The 23,213-nt window shown below is 40.9% G+C and overlaps 1 protein-coding gene across 2 annotated transcripts in view; it reads left to right on the top strand.

Moving 5' to 3' along the window:
- TPR (translocated promoter region, nuclear basket protein) overlaps positions 1-23,213 on the top strand; it is a 46,293-nt gene that overhangs the window by 22,311 nt on the left and 769 nt on the right. The window contains exons 24-50 of one of the 2 annotated variants that reach the window (XM_069862342.1): positions 1,547-1,663; positions 2,589-2,792; positions 2,884-3,068; positions 3,486-3,633; positions 4,535-4,672; positions 5,350-5,481; positions 5,731-5,861; positions 6,199-6,409; positions 6,774-6,920; positions 7,333-7,531; positions 8,191-8,396; positions 9,091-9,152; positions 10,091-10,299; positions 10,548-10,820; positions 11,622-11,770; positions 12,635-12,718; positions 14,039-14,239; positions 15,318-15,449; positions 15,989-16,079; positions 16,271-16,455; positions 17,405-17,473; positions 18,461-18,552; positions 19,208-19,314; positions 20,083-20,178; positions 20,375-20,531; positions 22,090-22,208; positions 22,746-22,844. In XM_069862342.1, coding sequence (XP_069718443.1) covers positions 1,547-1,663; positions 2,589-2,792; positions 2,884-3,068; positions 3,486-3,633; positions 4,535-4,672; positions 5,350-5,481; positions 5,731-5,861; positions 6,199-6,409; positions 6,774-6,920; positions 7,333-7,531; positions 8,191-8,396; positions 9,091-9,152; positions 10,091-10,299; positions 10,548-10,820; positions 11,622-11,770; positions 12,635-12,718; positions 14,039-14,239; positions 15,318-15,449; positions 15,989-16,079; positions 16,271-16,455; positions 17,405-17,473; positions 18,461-18,552; positions 19,208-19,314; positions 20,083-20,178; positions 20,375-20,531; positions 22,090-22,208; positions 22,746-22,844 — 3,943 coding nt within the window. Of the gene's footprint in view, positions 1-1,546; positions 1,664-2,588; positions 2,793-2,883; positions 3,069-3,485; positions 3,634-4,534; positions 4,673-5,349; positions 5,482-5,730; positions 5,862-6,198; positions 6,410-6,773; positions 6,921-7,332; positions 7,532-8,190; positions 8,397-9,090; positions 9,153-10,090; positions 10,300-10,547; positions 10,821-11,621; positions 11,771-12,634; positions 12,719-14,038; positions 14,240-15,317; positions 15,450-15,988; positions 16,080-16,270; positions 16,456-17,404; positions 17,474-18,457; positions 18,553-19,207; positions 19,315-20,082; positions 20,179-20,374; positions 20,532-22,089; positions 22,209-22,745; positions 22,845-23,213 lie in introns of both variants that reach the window. The other variant, XM_069862341.1, reaches the window with a different exon arrangement.

The raw sequence follows: 23,213 nt of genomic DNA, 5'->3' as shown, positions 1-23,213 counted from the left end.
AACATGGGTTCACAAAAGGCAGGTCTTGCCAGACTAACCTGATCGCCTTCTATGACAAAGTGACCCGGCTACTGGATGAGGGAAAGGCTGTGGATGTGGTCTTCCTGGACTTCAGCAAAGCCTTTGACACAGTTTCTCACAGCGTTCTGCTTGAGAAACTGTCAGCCTCTGGCCTGGACAGGCACACACTCTCCTGGGTGGAAAACTGGTTGGATGGCCGGGCCCAGAGAGTGGTGGTAAATGGTGTGAAATCCAGCTGGAGGCCAGTGACAAGTGGGGTTCCCCAGGGCTCGGTGCTGGGTCCAGCCCTGTTTAATGTCTTCATCAATGATCTGGATGAAGGCATCGAGTGCACCCTGAGCAAGTTTGCGGACGACACTAAGCTGGGTGGAAGTGTCGATCTGCTGGAGGGTCGGGAGGCTCTGCAAAGGGATCTGAACAGGCTGGACCGCTGGGCAGAGTCCAATGGCATGAGGTTTAACAAGGCCAAAGGCCGGGTCCTGCACTTGGGGCACAACAACCCTATGCAGTGCTACAGACTGGGAGAAGTCTGCCTAGAAAGCTGCCTGGAGGAGAGGGACCTGGGGGTGTTGGTTGACAGCCGACTGAATATGAGCCAGCAGTGTGCCCAGGTGGCCAAGAAGGCCAATGGCATCTTGGCTTGTATCAGAAACGGCGTGACCAGCAGGTCCAGGGAGGTTATCCTCCCTCTGTACTCAGCACTGGTGAGACCGCTCCTCGAATACTGTGTTCAGTTCTGGGCCCCTCACCACAAGAAGGATGTTGAGGCTCTGGAGAGAGTCCAGAGGAGAGCAACAAAGCTGGTGAAAGGGCTGGAGAACAGGCCTTATGAGGAGCGGCTGAGAGAGCTGGGGTTGTTTAGCCTGGAGAAGAGGAGGCTGAGGGGTGACCTCATTGCTCTCTACAACTACCTGAAAGGAGGTTGTAGAGAGGAGGGTGCTGGCCTCTTCTCCCAAGTGACAGGGGACAGGACAAGAGGGAATGGCTTCAAGCTCCACCAGGGGAGGTTTAGGCTAGACGTTAGGAAAAAATTCTTTACAGAAAGGGTCATTGGGCACTGGAACAGGCTGCCCAGGGAGGTGGTTGAGTCACCTTCCCTGGAGGCGTTTAAGGCACGGGTGGACGAGGTGCTGAGGGATATGGTTTAGTGTTTGGTAGGAACGGTTGGACTCGGTGATCCGGTGGGTCTCTTCCAACCTGGTTATTCTGTGATTCTGTCTGGTTTATATTGGGGTTGAAAGAAACAAGATTACTGCAACTAGAAATCCTGCAGGCCTGACTCTGAAAGAACAGTAATACTTTTTTACCAGGAAAGAGCTCAGTATATTAATAAGTCAATATCTTATAAGCATTTCACTTTAGATTGAAATTAGTATTAAAAACAACCAAACCAACCACCCTTTAGTTCTGTTATCTCTGACTGCATTCAAAGGCTTGCTGTGTTTGATAGTTTTAAATTGTTTTGCCATTTAGGCTTGGGTTTTATTTTTGATGATGTTGTTCTCCTCCACCCCCAATACTATAGCTGTCAGAACTGAAGAAGAGTCTGTCAACCGTGCAATCCGAAGTTCAGGAAGCTCTTCAGAGAGCCAGCGCTGCTCTAAGTAATGAACAACAAGCTAGACGGGACTGCCAGGAACAGGTATGTTTGTAATGTTTATCTATTTTAGCCAGAGCAGTAAACTTAATGTTAGTTTTTATTGTTTTTCAGTTGAACTTAAGAACTTATTTCAAACATAGTACTGTTAAACTGAGACTGTTGAGGCAAGGAAAGCACTATGAGAGCACTTTGTTTTGTGAACAGCTGCTTATTTAGTGCTTCATTCTTCTACCTGATCAAATACTGTGATAGTAGCAACTAAACTGACTTTGAATATCAAGTTGTGTTGCAAGCACAGTTTGAGTGCATCTGAAAGACAACGGAAGAAGCAATGGGTTATTGTTTCCAAGATCTGCTTCATTACATAAAAAAATTGGTTGGATAATGTAATTAACTGGTTTTAATTAATTGTTACCTCACTGTCCTGAGTGGGGAGCAAAAAAAGAAAACTGACCTCTCACAGCATGACAATAGGGAAGTATATTTCTAACCCAAAACTTAATTGTCATCTTCTAAAACTGGGGGCACATAATATTTAGCAGCAGCTGAGACCTTTGTCTTGTAACCAGCTAGTTTTTAAAGAGCATCCGCTTTTCTGAAGGTAAGAATTCCAGCAAAACTAATTGGCGTAAAGGATGTAGGAAACTTCTTGCTGTTGTAACCAGAGGATTTTTTAGACTAATACCTGCCTCTTATCCACACAGAATCTACAGCAAAAGGTTTTGATGGTAGTGTAACTCAGAGAAAATTATTTCCCATTCTAATTTTTCTTGAAAGCAGTGATTTCTTTGAGGGAGCTATCCTAGGCTTATCTGTTTCTTTATAAATGTACTTGAGAATCACAGAGATTTTGGCCAGTGGGCTTGGTTTGTAGTAGTAGTCTTGGGTTTTGTCTAGAACTTCATAATGTCTTTGAACATATCACATTAAAGGGAATAGAATCTGTTTTTCATATTTTTTTCTGCAGGCAAAGATGGCTTCTGAAGCTCAAAATAAATACGAAAGGGAATTAATGCTCCATGCTGCTGATGTTGAAGCATTACAGGCCATTAAAGAACAAGTTGCCAAGAGCGCAGCAGTAAGGCAGCAGCTAGAGGACGCTGCTCGGAAAGCAGAGTCTGAATTGTTGGAGTGCAAGGCCTCCTGGGAAGAGAGAGAGAGAATGATCAAGGTCTGATTGTTTTTATGGATTCAGTGGGGTTGTTTTCATTTAACAGAAACTCTGTCACAGAATTCACAACCATTGAACAATTTTGTTGTAGGATGAAGCTTCACAACTTGCATCCCGCTGTGAAGATCTGGAAAAACAGAATCGATTATTACATGAGCAGCTGGAAAGCCTGAGTGATAAGATGGTGACCTCTATGAAAGAATCTATCCCAGCTGCAGGGAATGTATCTCTCAATGAGGAAGGCAAATCCCAGGAACAAATCTTAGAAATTCTTAGGTAAATTTAGCTCTGGATTTCTTCTCTCCTTAGTTATAGATTCCATAGTACTTTGTAGTGAAAGAATAATATAGAAAATCTAAGCACCTTGCTAGATAGGGAGTGGTTGTTTTACGTCAGTAACTAATTGAGATTTCTTTCTACTCTGAGGAAAAAACTGAGAGTCAGTTGTGACAGGAAGCAAAATCAGATTTTAGGAAATAAGATTGGCCAGAAAATTTCAGAGGCGATTTTTTCTTTTTTTCTCTTTTTAGTTTTTAGGAGCTTCATGTAGATTTTTAAGAGATTTTATCTAGGATTTTCTTTTTGTTCTTCCTGATCAATTTTTACACTCAGTAGACCTTTAGATGCTTCGTCTTCAAGTACTTTGTCTTGCGTTTTCATTAACATGATGTGTTGTTCTTTTTTATACTGCAGATTCATACGTCGAGAAAAGGAGATTGCAGAAACTAGATTTGAGGTGGCCCAGGTGGAGAGTTTGCGTTACCGTCAGAGAGTGGAGCACCTGGAAAGGGAACTCCAGGAGCTGCAGGACAGTCTTAATGCTGAGAGAGAGAAGGTGCAGGTATGGTTGGATATTATTGCTTATTATTTCAATGAGTAGAGAGGGCTATGCTCTATTTTCTACTCTCTTTGCTACCTGTACCCAAACATAGTTTTGGAAGAATCGTGGTCTTTTAAACAGGGGTTGTGTTATGGCCAAATAGGGGATCTTGTTCCGAGTCCTGCAGAGCTGTGTGGCAATTCAAAAATCACATAAATAGGGAAAATAAAGATAGTTTTTCTCATCTCCCATTTCTTAAGCGATATTTACTTGGTTTGAATGTACACATTATAGAATCATAGAATCACCAGGTTGGAAGAGACCCACCAGATCATCGAGTCCAACCATTCCTATTAAACACTAAACCATGTCCCTCAGTGCCTCATCCACCCATCCCTTAAACCCCTCCAGGGAAGGTGACTCAGCCACCTCCCTGGGCAGCCTGTTCCAGTGCCCAATGACCCTTTCCATGAAAAATTTTTTCCTAATGCCCTGCCTGAACCTCCCCTGGTGGAGCTTGAGGCCATTCCCTCTCATCCTGTCCCCTGTCACTTGGGAGAAGAGGCCAGCACCCTCCTCTCCACAATCTCCTTTCAGGTAGTTGTAGAGAGCAATGAGGTCTCCCCTCAGCCTCCTCTTCTCCAGGCTAAACACCCCCAGCTCTCTCAGCTGTTCCTCATAAGGCCTGTTCTCCAGCCCCCTCACCAGCTTTGTTGCTCTTCTCTGGACTTGCTTCAGAGCCTCAACATCCTTCTTGTGGTGAGGGGCCCAGAACTGAACACGGGATTCAAGGAGCAGTCTCACCAGCGCATATAAGACATGAATGCCATGATAGCTTTCCAGGATGGTATTACACCAGATCCAAGCAAGTATATGCGTATGTGCAAGCGAAAAAAATGACTGGGTTACATCTTTTCTAAAGGTAACAGCAAAAACCATTGCGCAGCATGAAGAGCTAATGAAAAAAACTGAGACCATGAACGTACTGATAGAAACTAACAAGATGCTAAGAGAAGAGAAGGAGAGGCTAGAGCAAGAGCTACAACAAGTCCAAGCAAAGGTTAGTACTGAGGTTTCAAGCTGATGAGTTAGTGTCTGGTTATTCCGTTGCTAATTACAATAATTACATTACCTAGACTGTGATTATTCTTTTACATCATACGCAAATGAGAACACTTTGCATTTAGAATTTTAGAAGACATTGGTCCACCTAGAACATCGTAAAGTTTAAAGTTTGATTTCATTTAAATGAAAATCAGCATTTATCCTTGGCTAGAGGAGTACCACTACTCATCTGCAGATAATGAAAAATGGCACAGGAATACCTACAGAGATCACAGTTTTATTAAGAGTTTAAAAGGGAGATACTGCCTCTTCCTGTTTGTACACACCAGTTGTTCTAATGAAATCTGGTGCAGTGCTGCTTGGCTTGTAACACATAATTAATGATCTGTTTCCTGTACCAAAGTATGAAGAGAGAGAATCTAAGATTGTGAAGACACACCTATTCTTTTTCCTCTCTGTGGGATCACCCCTTGCTTTTGGTCCTCGTCCTTCTCCCTGCTCCCAGCTGCCACTGAAAGGCAGAGAGTTGGAAAAGAAGCTATATCGTGACTTCTTGAAGGTGTTGATTCTACACTCTGTCTTTCTTACTATCATTGGTCAAGGTCTACCAAAATACACTTCCTTCGGTCTCTTAATATCCAGAGAGTTTATCCCTAATGGTGCTTTTTTCAGGTCCGCAAGCTCGAGGCAGACATCCTACCTCTACAAGAGTCTAATGCTGAACTGAGTGAGAAAAGTGGAATGTTGCAGGCAGAGAAAAAGCTGCTGGAAGAAGATGTTAAACGCTGGAAATCCCGGACTCAGGTGGGGAATGCTTATTTTCAGACATGATGTTGGGGTGATGACCAACTAAAAGGAAGTTCTGAATTTTCATAAATACAACAAACTAAGAAATATGTTTGAATTATAAAGTATTGTTTATGCAGCTCCACAACAGGCTATTTTAATTCATTGGCATTCCAAATCAAAAGCAGTAGCTCTAGCTTAGAGGTTTTCTGGATATAACTGTGTAATCATCTTATGAAAATGCAAACTGTTTTCTCAACCTTTCAGCACTTACTGAGTCAACAGAAGGATACAGATCTTGAAGAGTATCGGAAGCTGCTTTCAGAAAAGGAGGCAAACACCAAGCGTATTCAACAAATGAGTGAAGAAACGGGCAGACTTAAAGCAGAAATAGCCAGGTGTGGAATAAGTCAGTTAATAAAAATTTCTGTGCAAAGCAAAATGCTTCAAATAAAGTTTTATGTGGAAGTGTAATTTCTTAACTGTCTCCATGTATCTATGAAACCTTCGGTATTCCTACTGTAGCTTGATAATATGCAGGGAAAATGAAGTGAGTTTTGGAAGCTGTCTTTTAGCTGAACTTATTCTAAGCTCAGGTATTGCAGAATAATTTGTGTTGTAAAATCCTAGAAAATATAATTCACTACATAATGTCTGTGATATTACATCAATGTGGAATGTATTGATTATTCCAAACATCTCATTTGCATCTTCCTCTGATCTCTTGTTGTTTAGAACTAATGCATCCTTGACTACAAGCCAGAATCTTGTTCAGAGCCTGAAGGATGAAGTAACTAAAATAAGAACTGAAAAGGATACTTTGCAGAAAGAACTAGATGCTAAGGTGGCTGACATACAGGAAAAAGTGAAAACTATAACACAGGTCAAGAAAATTGGGCGCAGGTACAAGACTCAATATGAGGAGTTGAAAGCGCAGCATGATAAGGTAGATAAATTTTTCTGCAAACAAAGAGAAAGCATATTTAAAGTGTGTTTTCATCTGGAGTCATGCATAATCTAGCTAATGGTCTTGATGTTCCCTTTGTGCTATACTGTATGAGTGTTTATCTGTGAAAAGCAGAAAATGACATAATTTATTCTGCTGATGGCTCAAGCTGCCACAAAGCTTGAGCTGCATATCACTTAAAATTTTGCAGGTTTCCTAACTGAACTTCAGCATTCATTTAGAAATCCTGGGTTTTGCTCACAACTTTTTAAACACTCGAGTTTGCATGCAAGGGCAGCTTGTGAAAGTAATGACGTTCTAATTGGGTAGTACCCTCAGCCTGATACCACTTGACATATTTCAGATGGTTGCCGAAGCATCAACTCAGTCTTTTGTGGAACAACAAGAAGAACAAGTTTCTGCCCAGGAAGTACAAGAGCTGAAAGACTCTCTCAGTCAAGCTGAAGTGAAGACAAAGGCTTTGGAGGCTCAGGTTGAAAGCTTACAAAAGGTAAGAACAGAGTGAACAAGGCAATAACAGGCAACAGTTTCAGGGTACTGTACTGTGCTGCAGTCTTAAGTGCATAACTGAAGAATGTGAGGGTGGTTTTCTCCATATGTGTGTGCACATATGTGCAGAAATAGGCACTTCATGTTTGTGAAGTGACCTGTGTGTCCCTCTGCCTTGTTGAGAAATGGGGACCTTAAACATAGTTTAAATTGTCTAGGGTGTTTCACATTGTTTCTTGGAATAAATAAGTGGGAAAGAGAATGCTGTTCTTTCAGCTATTGCATTTAGAGAGCCCTGGACTCCTCTGTTGCCTTTTAACCTTAATACAATGCCCAGCTGATACTCAGTCCTTGGAGCTTATTAGGCTCTACATTTGCCTAATCTTTCTCTCTCTCTCTCTTTCTCTCTCTAGACAATAGCAGAGAAGGAAACCGAAGTTAGAAATCTTCAGGAGCAGATAACACAGCTACAAGCAGAACTTGCTCGTTTTCATCAAGATCTGCAAGAGAAGACTACGCAGGAAGAACAGCTGAGGCAACAGATCACTGAGAAGGAAGAGAAAACTAGGAAGACTTTGCTTGCAGCCAAGCAGAAGATTGCACAGTTAGCTGGTATTGTAGTATTTCTTTTCTGTCATTAAGGTGTCTTCTCCTGTTTGGGTTTTGGTTATTCCTATCGAAAAGATAGGATGTTTGGCAAAATATGGCCTACTTTGTATTTTACTGAAAAGTGTTTTCTAGATTAGATGTTACAGGAATTGTTCTAGAATGTAAAATTTAATTCCTTTAGGAGGTGATAAAAGTATATAGCTGCACACAGAAGGGAAAAAAGGGTTTTCATGTTGGCTTGCCAAAACGAAGCAAACCCCCATTTTTTACCCTTCCATAGGTTAGAGCAGGTCAACCTTGCTAACAACCCGGGTAATTCTCCCCTGTCTTGCCTTCCATGAGTGTACAGGTGCAGAACATACTGCCTTCTCTGGTTTTGATTGATGTTGAGAGGGAGTGGTGGAGTGAGAGCTTGCTGAGAGCATCTTGGTTTTTTGTGACTGCTTCTTTATTTATATTTTAATGTACACGTTTATTATATATTTACTTATTTCAAATTAATTTTTATTTAATTGCAATGAAATAAAAAATGGCATGTGAAAATTAGTATTACCTCTAAGAGCTCCTTTCGGTAACCTAGTAAAACGGAGAGGTACGCAGCATGCAGAGACTTAGTGGGCAGCTTTACAGTGACCAGACTGAATTCCTTCCTATTCAATTAGGTACAAAAGAACAGCTAACAAAAGAAAATGAAGAGTGGAAGCAAAAGAGTAGCTCATTAGAAGAACAGAAGACTGAATTGGAGGTACGGATGAGCGCACTCAAATCCCAGTATGAAGGTCGAATCTGCCGTCTGGAAAGAGAGCTCAGAGAGCAGCAAGAGCGACACCATGAGCAGCGGGACGAGACGCCAGAGTCCACAAACAAGGTACAAAATCCTTTTAGCTATCTGTGAGAGAAAACACATGTGGCTTATGGCCAAACCAGAAGAACTGCTGGTATGGGCACCATTATCCAACTTGGTTTGGTTTTGTGTACACAGTCATTAGTGCCAAGGAGTAGTTTACGTGAAGGTGTTTTCTCTAAACATCCTAAATAGCAGCTGGGAATTCTTGTTACAGGACTCCTATGCTAAAAAAAAAAAAAGAAAATATTAGTGAGCCCAACAAACTGTATCTTCTTCAAGTTCCACCGTCCCCAGATTTTGGAAATACACAAGCTGGCTTCAGTAAGCATTCGGAAGTTAATGTAAAACTTATTTCCTGCCATAGTCAGAATTCCCAGTGCTAAGAAGCACACAGTGATATCATTCACAGTGAATTTGCCAGTGAGCTGTTTGCTATTATATTTTGTCCGCACGTTCTGTATAACGGGTCTAGCTGCTCTTGTCTCAGTAGGCTCAGCAAATACCTGAAATGTTACTGCACTGGTTTATGTGCTCGGTATGACTGGTATGATTTGTTTTAGCAAATCTGCTATAATTCTGGAGTCTGACTAGGTGTGCTAGCAAATGTGTTAGAGAAATGATTGTTAGCAGAGAGATCTATTTGCTGAAGTATTTTACCAAGTCACATGCTCTGTTTCCTATTTATGTGGTATGATACTTGTGTTTTGCTTAATAGGTCCCAGAACAGCAGAGGCAAATCTCACTCAAGTCTACTCCAGCTTCAGGTGAAAGAGGAATGTGAGTTGAAAGGTTTTGTGGTTTGTAGAGTTCCTGTGGTTGTTGGAGTTTGGTTTTGTCTTATTGTAGTTGCTGTTACTAGTAGAACGCTGACTTTTAAGTTTTTTTCTTAAGCAACTTTGATGATGATGATTGACATGGTACGTTCCTCCTGTTTTGTCACCTACATTTAACCAATTATACTTTTAAGCTGTTCAATTGTCACGTTAACCACCAGGAACATGGTATGTGGGAAACAGAGAAGATTTTTTTAAGTGTTTTCAGACTTCAGGGTTCTTTAAGTATGGTTTTGATTCTTACCTTTAACCTTTTTGGTCTGGGGCAAATTTTCATTGTGCAAGAATCTCCAGCATGAGAAATGAACTAAGTTGTTCGTAACTAATAACAGGTAAAATAGTCAAATGGTAAGCTCCAAAATAGAAATATTACTGTGTTACTAAGTTGAGGTAACAAATGCCCTTTCAGGTTTTATGACAGCTCCTTTTGAAAGCAAGGCTTTAAAAAATGCCTCTTAAAATTTGGCTGATCGTTGTCTAAACCCAGAGATGACGTTGCTCTGTATTGAGTGATTCAGTTATTTTTTATGTAAGATATTTTACTCACTGTAATAAAGACCCAACACAGCCAATACCACGAACTATGTGCTGCTCCTTTTGATTTACTTACAGATTTCTAGCTGATTACCTTTGAAGAAAACTGTCAAACCTCTTAAGGTGGACAGAATGCTTCTAGGGGCATAGTGGGTCTGTCTTTTTTTTTTTTTTCCTGTTTTAACTGTTTAACAACGTTTGGAAGACAAATTGTTACACCCTGGTCAGGCTTTCAAATTCTAGACCTTTAAAAATTACTATTTCCATCTCTGATAGTATATTTACATTTGGTATTTTGAAAATCTGCTTTCTGTCCTACCATGATGAAACCGATATCCTGTTTCTCAGTGCTAGCACTTCAGATCCACCAACAGCAAATATCAAACCAACTCCTGTTGTTTCAACTCCAAGTAAAGTGACTGCTGCTGCAATGGCTGGGAATAAGTCTACTCCAAGAGCCAGTATCCGTCCCATGGTTACTCCTGCAACAGTTACTAATCCTACCACGACTCCAACAGCCACAGTTATGCCAACAACACAGGTGGAGACGCAGGAAGGTGAGTGTTTTAGTATAGCATAAGCATCAACAGTAATCTTAAATACTACCTTCGCCTCAATCTCAGTAATTATTATTTTGCAAGTATCTCAAATAGTTGTATTGTCCCTGCATTTCTTTCAATTTTCTTCATTTCTTCAGGCATAAGCAGTGTTAACTCCATCTGCAAAAACCTACTTATTGAGGGCATTCGGAAATGAGAATGTGAACTGTACCTGGTAGCTGAACGTGTTGCTGTTTGCCTTTCAGCTATGCAGTCAGAAGGACCTGTGGAGCACGTTCCCCTCTTTGGAAGCACCAGCGGGTCTGTGCGTTCCACCAGTCCTAATGTTCAGACGTCACTGTCTCAGCCCATCTTGACTGTTCAGCAACAGACTCAAGCAACTGCTTTTGTGCAGCCCACTCAGCAAAGTCACCCTCAGATTGAGCCTGCAAATCAGGAGCCCTCCCCTACCATCGTAGAGGTTGTGCAGAGTTCTCAAATAGAGAGGCCTTCCACTTCCACAGCAGTGTTTGGCACAGGTTGGTTTTGTTTTATAGCCCTACCTCTTTGAATAGCTGCTATTAAGTAGCTCCACTTGAACCTTTGTCAAACCAGGCCTAACTTCGGCAAAAGAATTTGCTCTGGGTTTTTTTTTTCCCTTAGTTCATTACATGTTTTACAGACTTCTGATGTTGGACTCCTTCCTTGAACCTTCATAAACGGCACCTCTGAAATGCTGTTGTGACTGCATTCCTTAAAAAAGGAAATAAAAACTCATGTGTTTATTTTACAAGAGCAGCTTTGGGGTTTAATACATTAAGTTTAATACCTGTATCCAAGGTGCTGTTGGAGTAAGGTTAATTTTAGGAGTCAGGAGCAAGCTTCTTAAACTGGAACATACAATACAGAGATTAACACTAGAGCTACTCGCTGTGATGCACTGTTGCACATCTGTTCATCTGTGTGAGATTTTGGTGTAGAAAGTTTTTTCCCCAAAATACACTTCTGTAAACTTCTTTTGTGTATCCTGGCTGATACTCTTAAACTTGTGCGTGAACTTGTCAGAAGCAAAGATGTTGGAAAAAATAGGTTAATGGTACCCTGAGACTTATGTTTGGGTTCAGTCAGGTCCTGAATATGTGTCTGAGAACACGGGGCTCTTGAGCGAAGGGGCTAGTGTTTACATGTCCTGGGAAACAGCACAAACAATTATGTCTGATTCTACTTGTTATCACTCAGTGCAGAAACAGAGGTGGTCTTCCAGAGTAAAATACCAAACCTCTTGATTTTCTGTTTTGTGCATTGTTTGCTCTGAAAATAACAGAGATGCTCTTTTTAAGTTTCAGCTACCCCAAGTTCTTCACTGTCTAAACGCCCACGAGAGGAAGAGGAGGATAACACTGTGGAAAACTCAGACCAAATTCCAGAGGAAACAGTGGATGTACCGCTTCCAAAGAAACTGAGAAGCATACAGAGAGTTGGACCTGAGGTTTGTAAGAACATAACATGCTAGTGCTTAATCTGTCCCTTTGAAAGATTTTGAGTGGAAAGGAGTGTATTACTTCACAGCAAGTCAGATAATTCTTAATGTGATTTTTTGATCTGAAAAGGGAGGAAGCAGTTAGGTTTGGGTATCATAAAAGGCAGGGGTTTTACCAGTTGCAGTGACTGATGGAAATCGTAATAATCTGTAGGATGGAAGAGAGAGGGCTGTATTCTCGCATTGAGGAGGAAGAAGTTAAAACACTTTCCGATGTGGTCTGGCAGGTCATTATCTACATTTACTCTGGAATAAAATGCAGTGCATTTGAGGATATGCCAGGGAAGCAAAGATGAATTTCATGGAAAAGCTTACAGGCGATGCATATAAAATACTGTTTTGAGGGAACTGGGATGTCCTGTTTAGAAGGAATGAAATTGAGACAGAACCTCACAGCGGGCAACTCACAAAAAAGGCAAAGGATAAGGAAGTTGGAGATGTCTTATTAACTGTACAACTCTACAGTGTCATGTAACTGAAAAGGGCAAGGTTGTACAAGAATGTTGTCCCTTCATTAGCTGAGAGGAGGGTGGTGGAATGGGAAACCTTGAGGGTTCTTTGGTCCTGAAAAGACTGAAACACTGAGGTCCAGTGGATTGGATGAGAGATAATGTAATTTTTCAGTGCAGAGAAATCTGGGGTGCTAGATAAAAGCAGAGCTGAAGAGTGATAGCAGAAGGGGAACAAAGTGTTGCCATAAACTTTATGGGAAAAGGTAATTTTTTTAAAAATTTAAAAAAAAATTCGAAACATCTTAGAGATCCAAACTTTGGGGCTAACTGTGTTTTAAATGAGTAAAATATATTCTTTCAGGAGGAAGTGACAGCAGAAGAGAGCACTGATGGTGAGGTGGAAGCTCAGACTTACAATCAAGACTCTCAAGACTCAATTGGAGAAGTAAGCATTTTTGAAAAGGAAAAACCCTTCAACTTATCAGAAATAGCTATCTTTTTTTGTATCAAACTCTCAGTATTTTTAGAAATGAAATCTCAAATCAGATCCTGCAGATTTCCACTGGAAACCACTTACAACCATTTAAAGTTTAGTCTTGTATTCAAGTCTAGGTACTCAGTTCTTATTGCCCTCTGCACATACCTGTGCAAGTTAAATTCAGGGTGTTAATGAAGGTTTGTGGGTTTGACTTTTAATTTGATGTGTTACTTTTAGAAATCCTAGTATCCTTAACCCCAGGTCTACGTATTGAAACTGAAATTTAGAGGTTAAATAAGTGTAAAGGCCGACTTATTTACTTGGAGTTTGAGTTTTCAGTTCTTTGCTCCTGCGGAGTACTTCTTGTTGGCTTCTGGCTTCCTTTTACTGAAAATTCTGACAAATCCTTAAGCGAGCGTAGTGTTAGATGGATCACAATGTGCTAAACAAAGGAAGAAAGTTGGGTTTGTTCTAGTTTTGTAAAATGCCTGTTGGAGCTGTGTTAAGAAAGCCAAATATAAGTGAAAACTATGAATCTCCTTTCACTTCTGAAATAAGCAAAAGTGTTGTGATAATTCACAAACTTAGCAAAACCTTGTGTTGAGATGTGGAATCTGTTTCTTTAAGCAGTGGTAGGTACTGAGTCATAAGTCATTTTTCCCTTGTGCCCCTCACGTGCTTTAAAGGAGTTACAAACATTAAATACTAGCTGTATGCTTTCTGTTCCCCAGGTATATTTAAACTTTTAATTAACAGTTCTTGTATTCAATGTGATTATTTGAATTCTGCTGCTAGATAACCATTTGCAACATTCAAGTGGTGTGTTGTTCAGAAAATCCCAGAATGTAGTTGCACATCTAAACGCAAAGTCTTAAATGCTGCAAAATGTACATGGAAGAGTCCTGATGTTTTGGGAGGAGGGAAAAAGAGGTTGTGGGGAACTTCTTGATGCACCTTTATTTTCTGAACAGTTGGATTCATGCTTTTCAGGTTCAGTTCACATGTTTTGAATATACATGGGGGCTGAATGGAAAGAGAACTGTATGCTAGCTCTGCATCTGACTATCATGGGAATTGCATTACTGTTCCTCTAGACCAGAGAATTCTAAAACAGCAGCTTAGAATTCATGTTTAGAAGGGAGATGGTTGTTCCTTAGCTTAGTTTGGTTGAAGTTGAGAGCTAGGACTGCAGTAACAGAAAGGCCACTTCCCTGACAGGTGTTTTAAGTATTCGATTTGCTGCATTTCATTGCGTTCCTGCTGGTAATTTCCTTTTACCTTTGACAGGGCGTTACCCAGGGAGAGTACACTCCCATGGAGGATAGTGAAGAAACTTCCCAGTCTATCCCAATAGATCTTGGACCTCTTCAGTCAGATCAGCAAAATACTTGTTCATCTCAGGACGGTCAATCCAAAAGAGATGATGTCATTGTAATTGATAGTGATGATGAAGATGATGATGATGAAGAAAACGAAGGCGAGCAGGAAGTATGTGTATCATGGAATTACTTTATTTATGATTTTTGTCTTTGATCACATGTAAAGCTCACCTGGCAAGACTAATGTAATCAAAATATTTTGTGACTGTGTAAATAGCCTGCACTGTTTCAAAGATACATACTAATTCAGTTTGATTTTTTTTTTTTTTGAAGTCATACAATTCCATAGTAACTCAAGATTCTGTCAACATACAAGGCTGGGGGCTGCCCCGTGTCAGACACAGCCTAATCCAGCTGGCTCTGGAGTGGCTGCACTGCAGGATGCATGAGTCCATCAGCTGTTTCTTATAGAAACAGCTATTCCTTGTAGCCCATGGAAGAGACCCTGAAGGAACTGCAGCCCAGGGAGGAATAGGCCCTGCTGCCAGGAACTGTATCCCATGGAGAGGAGCCAGTGCAGGTTTATCCTGGTGGCCAGCAGCCCTTCAGTGGGAAAGACTCATTGCTGGTGTAGTTCTCAAAGGACTGCAGTCTGTGGAGAGGACCCATACTGGAGTTGGGGAAAAAGTGTGAGGAGGAAGGAGTAGCTGAGAGAAACTGATACAAACTCACCACAACTCCCCATTCCTTGCCTACTTTGCAGTGCAGGAGGAAGAAGAGGAGTTGGGAATGGGGAAGTGAAGTTGAGCCTGGGAAGGAGGAGGCAGGGAAAGATGTTCTAGTTTTTGTCTTTGTTTCTTACCATTCAACTCTATTTTTAATTGGCAACAAATCAAACTAGCTTTCCCCACGTTAAGTCTGCTTTCTCGTAATGGTAACAGGTAAGTGACCTACCTCTCTTTATCCTGACCCTCAGTCTTTCCCATCTTATTTTCTACCCTTATCCTGTTGAATAGAGATTGAGAGTGTGGCTGGGCAGGTGGCAGGCAGGCAGCCAAGCTCAACCTACTACGGCAGTAGAAAAATACATATGTGTACTTCACGGATAATAAATGCTGAACGTCTTCAGGAGGAGATCCACAGACAAAGGTGATCTGTATCCCACTTCGTGGGTACTGCTTCCAGACTGGAAATTATTCCACTGCCCTTCCACACTTCCTTAAGGCTTTTCTACTGTCTGATCATAGGACTATGAGGATGAGGAAGAAGAAGATGAGGATGACGATGAAGACACGGGGATGGGAGATGAAGGTGATGACAGTAATGAAGGAACAGGTAGTGCTGATGGTAATGATGGATACGAAGCAGATGATGCTGAGGTGAGATTTGTACCTTTTCTTATTGCCTGTTAAATTTCTTGGAGTAAATCAATGCTGTAATGCATCTGCACAGATTGGAATACTTGGAAGAGAAACTCCTAGTTTGAATTCATCCCAGCAAACTGAGGCTGGGAGTAGGTGATAGTAATTTCTGTTACAACTGGTGTTTTCACAAGAACAATCAACTTTGAACGTTTAAGGGGGCTGAACAAAAATGTGAAGTACAGGAGCCAGCAGCAAGTACTGTAGCTGCAAAGCTAGTCAGGCAGTTTCTTCAAATGCTGGCTGTTCACTGTCTATTGTTATTAAATGATGGAGGCTATGCTATTCACATTTGTGTATGTACAGATATGCAACACTCCTCAAATTTCATACAGGTTTACACATTTACCTGATTTTTTAGATATTTACAGAAATATTTTAAGATTTTTGTATATTTTACCTCCTGAACGCTTCTGTACTGCTTTTATGTTCTCTTTACAGCCTATTGGTTGTTTAGTGCCAAGTCATGTTTATGGGGTGTTTATGGGTTTATTTAGGGTGCTGATGGTACAGACCCTGGAACAGAAACAGAGGAAAGCATGGGAGGAGGCGAAAGCAACCAGAGGGCAGCAGATTCTCAAAACAGTGGTATGGTTATTCCATTTTTCTTCCAAGTCTATGTCTGTATGGGGGTAAAATGTAAAAGCTGTTTTGCATGTGTTTAAATACGCACTTAAAAGGATATAAGGCAAAAAGTTTTAAAGACCCTTTTATGTAGATTGTTTTCAACCCCATTTGCAGGATATGGGTTTACTCCTCTCTACTTCTGTATGTTTTAGGAGAAGGGACCACAAGTGCTGCAGAATCCACCTTTCCTCATGAAAGTTCAAGAGAACAGCAGCCATCGTCTGCCTCAGAGAGACAGCCCCCCCGGCCCCCTCAGTCCCCACGCAGACCGCCGCATCCACTGCCCCCCCGACTCACTATTCATGCTCCTCCCCAAGAACTGGGTCCCCCAGTGCAGGTATAAACTATCTCCAGCGGTTCAGAAGGCTTCCTAAAAGTTACTATATGATTTCTTCTAAGTAAAACCAAAGTACTGTGCCTTTCATAGAAGTAGATGACATCTATTTAGCATCCTGAATAGCTGAGCAAGCTGACTTAACGTGTCTTGTCCTATAGATTATAGCTGGACAGGAAACATAGAATCATAGAATACTTTGGGTTGGAAGGGACCTTAAAGCCCATCCAGTTCCAACCCCCTGCCATGGGCAGGGACACCTCCCACTGGATCATCCAACCTGGCCTTGAACACCTCCAGGGATGGGGTAGCCACAGCTTCTCTGGGCCAGGGCTTCACCACTCTCATCGTGAAGAAATTCTTCCTTCTGTCTAGTCTAAATCTGCCCCTCTCCAGTTTATAGCCATTGCCCTTCGTCTACCAGCTACATGAAAGCTACATGTACCAGCTTTCTACCAGCTACATGAAAGGCAGTAAGGGACTCGTGGTGGATTTTTACCTTGAAATTATTAGATCAGTGTTGTGTCAGTGACTGCTGCTGTTTCCACTGCAAAAGAGATTCCTGAACAGGCTGTTCCTCACACACATCAGCGGCAGGTTTTATTAATCTCTGTCCCAGGGCAGATGAGCAGATCAGGGAATGTTGCCGTTCATTTTCTAAGTTAAACCTTTCACAGTCAGTGCCTGACCCATGATCATGCTTTGACGTATTCCTATCTATTTTGTAAATGCAAGCATCACTACATGAATCTTGCTAAAGTACCTTGACTAAATTTATCCTTTATCATTAACATATCTGAGAGTTAGGGATGCAATATTTTTGTGTTCAAGTTTTCTGTCCCGAGTAAAAAGCTAAATGAACTAGTAGTGTCACTTACCTGATTGCACAACTGCATGTTACTAGAATTCCAGGGAAGCATTCACGCTACTTCATTTTGTCTTTACTATAAAGCGAATCCAGATGACTCGAAGACAGTCAGTGGGGCGTGGACTTCAGCTCACTCCTGGTATAGGTGGGATGGTCAGTATCTGAAATTCTACTACTACTTAAAAACCTGCATTGAGGGAACATTCATAGCTCTTGGGGTTTATTTTGTTTTGTAGCAAAGCCTGGCTGCTGACTTCCAGGGTGGGACTATGTGATTCTATCACCTTAGTCCTGTTAATTTTCTGTATTAATGGAAGCAAATACTCGAAAAATCCCAGGAAGCAAAGTGGCTTCAAAGGGGGTTGAATTGATTTTGTCTAAGGTAGTTCTAATTAATTGGTTTTAGAATCACTCTTTAAAAGTGGATGTGTTGCTAGGAAAGGTAATAAAATGTTTTCAGCCTCATCCTAAAGGAACGAGGCTCATTTATGCTTTCTGCCTGTCTCCTTCAGCTAATTTTGAACCCTTTATTCAACTTCAGCTGTATTTAACAGAATGAATGCAAGTTCATTGAGGTGGGGAGAGATAAACTGATGGAAAAGTATCTTTTCAGAGATCAAAGGCATCAGTTCAGATTTTTTGGTTCTACTTGGCTTGCATTTAGCTGCCACTCGGTTTCTGCTTGGGCCTGGCCTTAGTACCTGCTGCCATTTGCCTGGACAGTACTGAGCACTTGGGAGGGACCTTATGAATTCTTTGGAGAGAAAGGTTTGATAAACAGAGGAGTAAGACAGAAACATGAAGAGAATGCCTCATGAAGGATGAGGTTCTTCACAAGCCTTGTTCCCGGACCCTTCCCCAGCTCTGTTGCCCTCCTCCAGACACACTCCAGTCCCTCAATGTTGTTCTCGTACTTCTGGGTTTATTTTGGATTGGTTTGGGATTTTTTATCATCTGTAAAGGCAATCTGTGCAACTTGCTCGGATTTAGATGTCTGAAACTGGGCAAGAATTTTGTTAGAGCTAAATCTGTCTTTGTTTTGCTGGGCTATGTGGAGAAAGCAAACCAATTTTTAACTTGGCTTGGTAGAAACTGGAAATGTGTTCATGGCTCTCTAATCACTCTGTGTTTTTCCAGCAGCAACACTTCTTTGATGATGAGGACAGAACAGTTCCAAGCACACCAACTCTTGTAGTTCCACATCGTACAGATGGCTTTGCAGAAGCCATTCAGTAAGTAGATGTAAAGGACAGGGGGAAGGCATCTATTCCTTTCTGGCTTTCATTGGGATGAAAATAAATTCACATGAAATGAGCTTGTGATTGGAGTAACCTGCTAAAATGTGCTAAGCAGCATGGTGGATGATTGTATCTACAAATAAGTAATCATGGTTTGAATTGCATATCATAAAAATTATCAGCAAGTTAAGAGGTAAATAATCTCCAATATAGTGTAACTTACTGATTTAAGAGATAAACGAAAAAATAGATTCATCTGTTTAATTTTCTTTCCCTTTTCTTCCCCCCCCCCCAAAAAAAAAAAAATATATTACCAATAAAAGTAGAAGTTATCTCCAGTTTTGGTTTTGGGATGGTTCTGGACACATTCAGCGATCCACTTATAATTGTGAAAATTCACAGGATGAATAAGTAACAAATATTCTCTTCTGGGCTGTTCTGCTGGTTTCAGATGCAGTCCAAAGAAGTCTGATGAACTGAAAGCTATTTAATTAGCAGCAGTTTATGTGGTTTTTTTGCTCAGTATTAATTCATTTTGTCTCCCGCATAATTTATTCCTTTGGTTTGGTCAGAAAGTTCTCACTCCCTCCTCCCGCGGTCACTGGAAAACTTGCAGAATTCTAGATGTCTATTTTTTTTTTTTTGATAGCTCCCCGCAGGTCGCTGGAGTTCCCAGGTTCAGATTTGGACCCCCTGAAGATATGCCACAAACTAGCTCAAGTCACTCTGATCTTGGTCAGCTTGCATCACAAGGAGGTAAACCATTCCTGTACTTTCTTTCCTAGTTGTTAGTCAAAACCAAATAATGCAGTCTGTCAAATGCTTGGGGACTTGTTGAAGTGTGGAGACCTGCGACTCTTAAATAATTGTCAGCAGAGAGAGACTAATAAAAACGAAAAGGTTTTTCCTTCGAGCTGTTACATTTTCACTTGTACTCTGGCTTAAAAAGTAGAATGCTTCTGTGGGTGGAAGCCACAGGGTAGCAAAACAGAGAAGTTGATACTTTATGTAGGGCAAATTGCCTGCCAAGAAGAATAAATTTATTTTAAGGAGAAATGAAGTATCGAAGAAATGTCCTTTAACTTTAATTTTACTGTTGTTTATAGCTTTCCTATAGCAAAGGAATAGGGAGAAAGAGCAAATACAAAGGAATCTTTGGGTTGTATTCTTACCTGCTGAGAGATGGCCAGGCAATTTGGCTATATTGTCGTTGTCCTAAATCAGGCCTTTCCCCTGCATCTCTGCCAGCATGGATCAGTATGCTGTTCTGTGAAGAAAGCTCGCAGCAAAATAATGGCATAAATAATGGGTGTACAACTACAACAAAGAGTAGTACTTTCATCAAGGTTTTATCTCTCAATAAATTATAATTAGCTCTGACTGTTAGTCAAAACAACTTAAAGTAACAGAAATCTGTTATTTGAGTATAAATCACTTGATTTCATCAAGTATACAGAGGGAAGGCAGCAATTAATCTATTTTTTAGCTGGCTATTTTAACTGTCATTAAAACTTCATGTTGCAGGTTTAGGAATGTATGAAACCCCACTATTCCTTGCTCATGAGGAAGAATCAGGTGGTCGTAGCGTTCCCACAACACCATTACAAGTAGCAGCACCAGGTAAATGGCAAGAAATTTGCAGGCTGAGGTAACAGCTGGAAACCTTGACTTTCCAGAAAAGAATTGGATGATAGTGCTTATTGCTATGTCAGGAGTATTCCGGTAACCCCTTTCCCAACCTGCCTAGGATTTCCAAAGGTTTTCTGTAGAGAATTCAAACTAACTCGGTGTTTGTTAAACTGCATTTCCTGTACAGTGACAGTCTTTACCGAAAGTGCATCCGCTGATGCTTCGGAACATGCTTCTCAGTCTGTTCCAATGGTTACGACATCGACTGGCAATCTGTCCACCACCACGGAGGCTGGAGCGGGTGATGATGGGGATGAAGTTTTTGCAGAGGCAGAATCGGAAGGGTAAACTATGAGTGGTTTGCTTCTCTAAGGCTTGATGTCATGTTAATGTTACCGATTTGTTTTCATCCAAGTGTGCCTGTGATTCATTTTCAATTCTGTTCTGGTAGGAAGAACAGCTCAAACAGGATTTAGTAATTTTGTGAAGTAGTACAGTCCAACCTTTTTATCTAAACGGAAGGTTTTCTTCTGAGTTAACAGAGCTAACATAAGTCACCAAAAAGGAATTAAAAAACATTTCTGTATGTTTTCAGAATGCAGAGAGCTCTGCAGTAGTCAGACTGATGGTAAGGGACCATTTTGAAGGACTGGAGTTTGTAGAATACAGGCTAAAACATTCCTGTTTGTTAATGGGGGAAAATCACTCCTCATTACAAAGCAAGCATATGTAATTCAGTTAAGGCAGTGCAGGTACTAAATTTGTCCCACAAGGGAGGGGAATAAGCAGTTCTTCAGAATCTGACAGAATAATGATTTTGTCTTCCACTTTGCAGGTACAATTTTTAACATTTGTAATTACTGCTGTATCTTGTATTAGTGGGAGATGTCCCTGCCTATAGCAGGGGGGTTGGAACTTTAAGGTCCCTTGCAACCAAAAACCATTCTTTGATTCTGTGATCAAATACATGACAAATGTTAAATGGGATAGGTTATCATTTTATGCTGTATATTACTTTTCATTTTTATTGGCTGCATAATAATAAAAGATATGTAGCTCACAATTTACCTAAACTTTTTATCTACTGATGGCAGCAGGTGGGAAGTTTGGCCATAAGAAAATGTAATGTTACTGCTGCAGGTTAAATACGCCACACAGTTTTCTTGATGAAGCACCAGCTTGGACTGCAATAGTCTGCCTATGAGGAGATAGAGCAGAGGATGGGTATTCTAATGCTAAGGTCTCATATTTCTTCCTTACAAAACCATCTAATCTTGCGTTCCAGAACAGTCTGTAGGTCAGAACAGGCCTTTAGCTTGATAGTCAGTCTGTTGCCAGTAGCAAACGTAGCTTTCCTACAGTTTGAGTTTTAGTTATCGTCTTCTAACATTTTATCAGAGTAAATGAAATGCATACTAAAAAGTGAGCTGCATTTAAACTAAATCAAATGCTTGAGGATTTTCCCAGCCCTATACTGCTGTTTGGTTTTGTCTTTTGAAGGCAGAGTGCAAGTAACTTAGGTATCACACCAGTGAGTGGTCTTTAGCCATAACCGGTCAGTGTGGCCTCTCCACTTTATTCTTCCCCCGTCACACCATCATCATCTTAGGTTTTTTGACTCTTCTTGTTAAGTAGTTTGTATGATGTTCTCAGACAGCTGCTATGTTGGATATGCATCTGGAGTTGAGCTGCATATCAAGGAAATTACATTGTCATGTTTCTAAAAGCCAAATAAATCTCTCATGATGGGGATGGGGAGACACACAATAAAACCCATGAAAGTTTCTTGGGAAAGGCATTTGCATAGGAATCTTTGCTCCAAGGTGCAGCTTTTTTTCCTGAGCTTCTTGAAGCTGTGTGAATACACTTGTATGTTTTTTCCTCCCCCTCCTTCTCTTCCAGAATTACTTCAGAAGCAGGCCTAGAAATAGATAGCCAGCAAGAGGAAGAATCCGTTCAAGCATCTGACGAATCAGATCTTCCTTCAACTAGTCAAGATCCTCCTTCTAGTTCATCTGCAGGTACGGGTTAATTACTGGAAACAGTTGTTTCATACTATTTCATTGAGTGCGGGAGCTTGCTGGACCAGCATCATGCACTGCTGCTACCCAGGATACAAAAAATAAGAACTCTTAGAGCAAGGTCACATTTTGATCTCTTCAGTCTTAATGACAATTTTTACTTGACCACAGGTTGCTAGAGTAGGCCATGCCAAGAATAGTGCTTCAGGGTGCCAAAGCTATTGATGGTTTGGTGGTTCTGCCAGCTGTTGTGCTTGATGTCAGATTTAAACATTTTCACATTCAATTAAATCGTTGAAGGACAGTAAGTGAATCATTGGCCAGTTACCAGTTTACCACCTAGCACAGGTGATGAAAGAAATTCCAAGCTTACTTGTCTTGCGGCTTTTATTTGTGTCAGAGAAGATGTCAATGAAATAAGGGTGCACCTTCATAATTTTAAATTGAAGAGCCTAACGCATATCAAATCACACAAATGTTATCAGTGACAAACTACTTGACACAGACGTTCTTTTCTGCATTTCCACTTCTTCACAGACACAAGCAGTAATCAGCCTAAGCCGTTTCGACGTGTCAGGCTTCAGCCACCAACATTGAGAACTGGCGTTCGTGGTCGTCAGTTCAACAGACAGAGGGGTATGTGTTTGTGGTTGCTCAAATTCAGACTCCTTTTCTTTAAAATGAGTTTTTAGTACATTCTTTCCATAGGAATCATATACAAAGTAGTACTTTATACCCCTGTGTGTGCTTGTGATGCATTAAATAATGCAAGTCCCTGCCCTAGCTTTCAGTCTGTTACCCTAGGAGCCCTGTGGTTTTGTTTTAGTAGGTTAGTCTGAGCATTTTTCAGAGGGGCAAACTTTCTTCCTATGTGGCATTTGGCTCTTGTCAGTGGAGAGAAAGCAAAGGACAGTAGATCTTAAGCTTTGCTCATTTTTAAAAGATGAGGTTTAAAAATTATCTCAGGATGTAAGTTTAGAAATCTTTTGAGTTTAAAATTACGTA

Source organism: Phaenicophaeus curvirostris, chromosome 8 (genome assembly GCF_032191515.1).
Source record: "Phaenicophaeus curvirostris isolate KB17595 chromosome 8, BPBGC_Pcur_1.0, whole genome shotgun sequence".
NCBI classification, from domain to species: Eukaryota; Metazoa; Chordata; class Aves; order Cuculiformes; family Cuculidae; genus Phaenicophaeus; species Phaenicophaeus curvirostris.
The sequence above is the reverse complement of the archived record's forward strand: the minus strand, read 5'-3'. Positions and strand labels throughout refer to the sequence as shown.